The sequence below is a fragment of the Solanum lycopersicum genome, chromosome 2, assembly GCF_036512215.1.
Source record: "Solanum lycopersicum chromosome 2, SLM_r2.1".
NCBI lineage: Eukaryota > Viridiplantae > Streptophyta > Magnoliopsida > Solanales > Solanaceae > Solanum > Solanum lycopersicum.
Genome location: NC_090801.1, coordinates 61182717 through 61186946, shown reverse-complemented (window position 1 = coordinate 61186946; position 4230 = coordinate 61182717). Strand labels below are relative to the sequence as shown.

The 4230-nt window shown below is 31.9% G+C and overlaps 1 protein-coding gene across 2 annotated transcripts; it reads left to right on the top strand.

Annotated features, from left to right (window-relative positions):
* Positions 1–715: 715 nt before the first annotated feature.
* WRKY6 (WRKY transcription factor 6) lies at positions 716–3235 on the top strand. Of its 2 annotated transcripts, none has more exons than NM_001365763.1 (6): positions 716–1067; positions 1182–1283; positions 1407–1571; positions 1719–2072; positions 2165–2278; positions 2365–3235. In NM_001365763.1, exons 1-6 carry the CDS (start codon positions 813–815, stop codon positions 3022–3024), a joined length of 1650 nt encoding a protein of 549 aa, NP_001352692.1. In that variant the 5' UTR covers positions 716–812; the 3' UTR covers positions 3025–3235. The 2 variants fall into 2 exon arrangements, with proteins under 2 accessions (NP_001352692.1, NP_001352691.1); NM_001365762.1 differs by having other exon boundaries at positions 1404–1571.
* The last annotated feature ends 995 nt before the right edge of the window (positions 3236–4230 follow it).

Genomic DNA, 4230 nt, shown 5'->3' with positions numbered 1-4230 from the left:
CCTTCATTTTTACCACTTTTGACAACACTTTTTTACCTTTTCTTTTTCTTTTATATTTTCATGTCACATTTTTTCCTCATATTTTTGTATATAAGAAAAAAAATTCATCCGTATAATATTAGTTCATTATCTTAATAAATCAAGAACATTTTAATTAATTTCTATATTACACTTGAAATTAATTTTTAGTATTCACAATTGTTTGTGAAATTTTCAAAAAAAATTGAAGAGATAAATTAAAAAATAATCTTCTTATTTATGATTTCTTAATATTAATATAAAAAAAAATAATCAAATAATATTTGAATAAACATATACTTTCCCCCGATTAAAAAAGGATCACATAAATATTTTAATTTAAAATTTTCACATGATATATTTTAAACTATTTTGACATACATATAATTAACTTTAATTTAGGATCAATTGAAAATATTTTATTATTTTCCTAAATTTTTTGTAAAATTTAACTAGATCTTTTTTTTAATAATGATTAAAGTAATTTATATGTATGGTAGGAGAATTTCGAAAAGTTGCACTAAAGTATATAATAATAATAAATATAAAATGTTTGAGTGTCTAAACAGTAATAGTGACAATTTTTGGAAGGATAAATTTTTAATTTTTTTTTTAAAAAAAAGGTTAAAAGGGTAGAATTAGTAGTTTTCTTGGTTTACGTAACCTTCGCGGAAGCTACTCATCTCAAAGTCTTTTTATAGCAGCGTCCATTGCATCTGCTAAAAACTTCTTAGACTCTTCAATTTATCATATTTCTATCTCTACCTTTTGATCTTCCAACTTTTATTTTTTTTATGGACAAAGGATGGGGTCTTACCCTTGAAACTTCTTCTTCTAATTCTGATAGAGCTGGTTTCTTCAAGAACAAGCCTGTTTTTGGTTTTAATTTAAGTCCTAAATTTAACGCTGCTGAAATGTTTTCCTCCTCCGATGAGAAACGTAGCATCGTTAATGAAGTCGACTTTTTCGCCGATAAAAAGCCTATTGTAAAGAAGGAAAATTCTCAGACCGATAATTCTATCAGAACTGATGATCAGTGTGTTGTAAATGTAAGTTTCGTTGTTTATCGACGTAGAGTTTAAATTTTGGATCTGTCTCTATATTTCGACGTATGACGTGAATATTTTCAATTGATAATAATTGTATGTTATTCAATTTTGTAGACTGGTTTGCAACTTGTGATTGCAAACGCGGGAAGTGATCAGTCAACGGTAGATGATGGGGTTTCATCGGAAGTACTTGAGGAGAAACGAGCTAAAATTCAGGTAATTAATTTGACTATTTACTTTATTAAATAGTTTATTGTAAAATAAAAAAGAAAAAAAAATAATTTTGTTAAATGTATTTTGATTTTGTAATTGACTTATATCTGAATGTATAAATAGCAGTTGGCACAATTGCAAGTTGAGCTTGAACGGATGAATTCCGAAAATCAACGTTTAAAAGGGATGCTTACTCAAGTTAGCAACAGTTATTCTGCACTTCAGATGCATCTTGTTACACTCATGCAACAACAACTTAATTCAAGAACTGAAAATACACATCCCCATGAGGTACTTCATCAAAAACACCTGAAAAAAATACTAGTAATTCTGAATAATTGAGTATGTAATTTAATTTTATCAATCTGTTATTCGATGACTTTTTCATTTAAGCTCTAAATCCGATGTATATCGTTAACAATTTTTTTATTTCCTTAGGTTGTTGGCGCAAATTCTGATGAAGAAAAGAAAAAAGCGAATAATGGGACCATAGTTCCAAGACAATTCATGGAGCTAGGCCCTAGTGGTTCCAAAGTTGACCCAATGGACGAACCATCTCATTCTCGCTCTTCATCGGAAGAAAGAACACTCTCTGGATCACCTCGGAACAACATGGAATTAGTGTCAAGGGATAAGGCAATTAACCGCGAAGAAAGCCCAGAATCTGAGAGTTGGGCTCCAAACAAGGCCCCTAAATTGATGACTTCATCATCAAAGCCTGTTGAACAGTCAACAGAAGCAACCATGAGGAAAGCTCGTGTCTCCGTTCGTGCCCGATCAGAAGCTCCCATGGTACGTTACCTAAAATATCAATCATTAATAGTACTATTTAACAATTTTAGCATCAAAATTAAAAATTAATCATTTGTAATATAAATTCGCAGATTAGTGATGGTTGCCAGTGGAGAAAATATGGTCAGAAAATGGCAAAAGGCAATCCATGTCCACGTGCTTATTATCGTTGCACTATGGCTGTTGGTTGTCCAGTCCGAAAACAGGTACTCATCTACTCAAATATATCCAACTTTTAAATATACACGGTCAGTATAAAAAAATTTACGAGTTACATGACATAATTATTCAGGTGCAAAGGTGTGCGGAGGACAGGTCGATCTTAATAACAACATACGAAGGTACACACAACCACCCATTACCACCAGCAGCCATGGCTATGGCATCTACAACATCTGCAGCAGCAAACATGTTGCTCTCTGGTTCCATGCCAAGTGCTGATGGGCTAATGAATACAAATTTCCTAGCAAGAGCAATGCTTCCATGTTCATCAAACATGGCAACTATTTCAGCTTCAGCCCCATTTCCTACTGTCACATTAGACCTCACAGCCCAAAATCCAAACGCAGCATTGCCTAATTATCATCAAAGAATCAACCAAGCAAATCCTCAATTCCAATTCCCTTTACCAGCTGGGCTAAATCACCCGAATTTCGCCGCTTCAATGTCAGCACCACAAATGCCTCACGTTTTGGGGCAGCCTTTGTATAACCAATCGAAATTTTCGGGTTTACAAATTTCTCAGGAAAACATTCATCATCACCACCCATCAATTTCTCATGACACACTCTCCGCCGCCACGGCTGCTATCACCGCCGATCCTAACTTCACCGCCGCCCTTGCGGCTGCCATCTCCTCCATCATCGGTGGTTCTCATCCGAACAACGGCAACAGTCCCATGTCCGGTCCCTCAAGCAATAATAATAACACTAGTAGTTTCCCAGGGAACTAATTAAATAAAATATTATTTTGTTTTGTAAAATTTGCTATTGTAGTCTTTCTTCATTCATTTTTTTAAAAAATTTGTTAGGACATTAGGGGATGAAATTGGAATGAATTTACATGTTCATATCTTTTTTCTTTGTATTATTACCGTGGAGGAAAGAGTATAGGAGAAAAAAAACGTTATTTTCATTCTTTTATTCTGATTTTGGTTATACGAACAAAAATGAATGCAATGTACTATGTGATTGCTTAATTAAAATCATCTTCGGATTGAATTAATTATTTCGATGTAAATGTTTTTATTTTCTTTTTCTCTTCTGCTTTTTCGTAAGTTGATAAAAAATCAAAAAAAAAAAAAGAGAGAGAAGGAAATTAAGGTTCAAAAAGGTTGGCAAGATCCAAGAACTCAAGAAAAGAATAATCGTACTTTTTTATTCATTGTTGAGTAGTCAATAAAATCAGGCTATAATAGTTTGACACGTAAAAGTTTGTTCCATTTGGATTGGTTTGAAACTTTTGAACCTTGTAGAAACTTCAGTGTAACTTCCTTTTGATTCTCTGATCATTTATCATGCCATTGAATCTCCATTATCTTATGTTATTTGAGAGGTTGCCAGCTTATAAAAATAATACAAGAAGTAAAACAATAAGCAATTTAGATAAAGATACAATTTAAGGAGAATTCAAATAAAACATGTCAAATTTTCTGTTAATTCAGCAAAAGTCAAGTTGTGGTAACAAACTTATGGTAATTAGCATCAACAACGATCTGTTATTTCGAGTTAAATTAAATTGATAGTGTAAAAATTCTTAGATCCAAAAAATACATATCATCTCCGTCAAATCGGAAGTTAGATTTATTATTTTAAACGAAAATCAAAATTTATTTATACGATCAATATTTTTATAATATATAGAGTAGAATTGGTTGTCAATTATAAAAATCTTAGAAGTCTCTAATAAATAATAAAGTTATAATCCCGATATATTATGAGTATTTATCTTTGCTTGGGTCAAATCCTTTATGTCCTCCATGATCTCGGTGCATTCATGTTGGAGATTTTTTGAAGAAACCAAATGACTTTTAAAAGAACAAAAGGATTTGATTTCATATGTTCAAACTTCAAAGACGTCTTCATTTGACTTCACCTCCTTCAAGATGGTTTCTTGTCTCCTGTCTCACTGTTTAGTTTAAATACGTTATATTTATTTT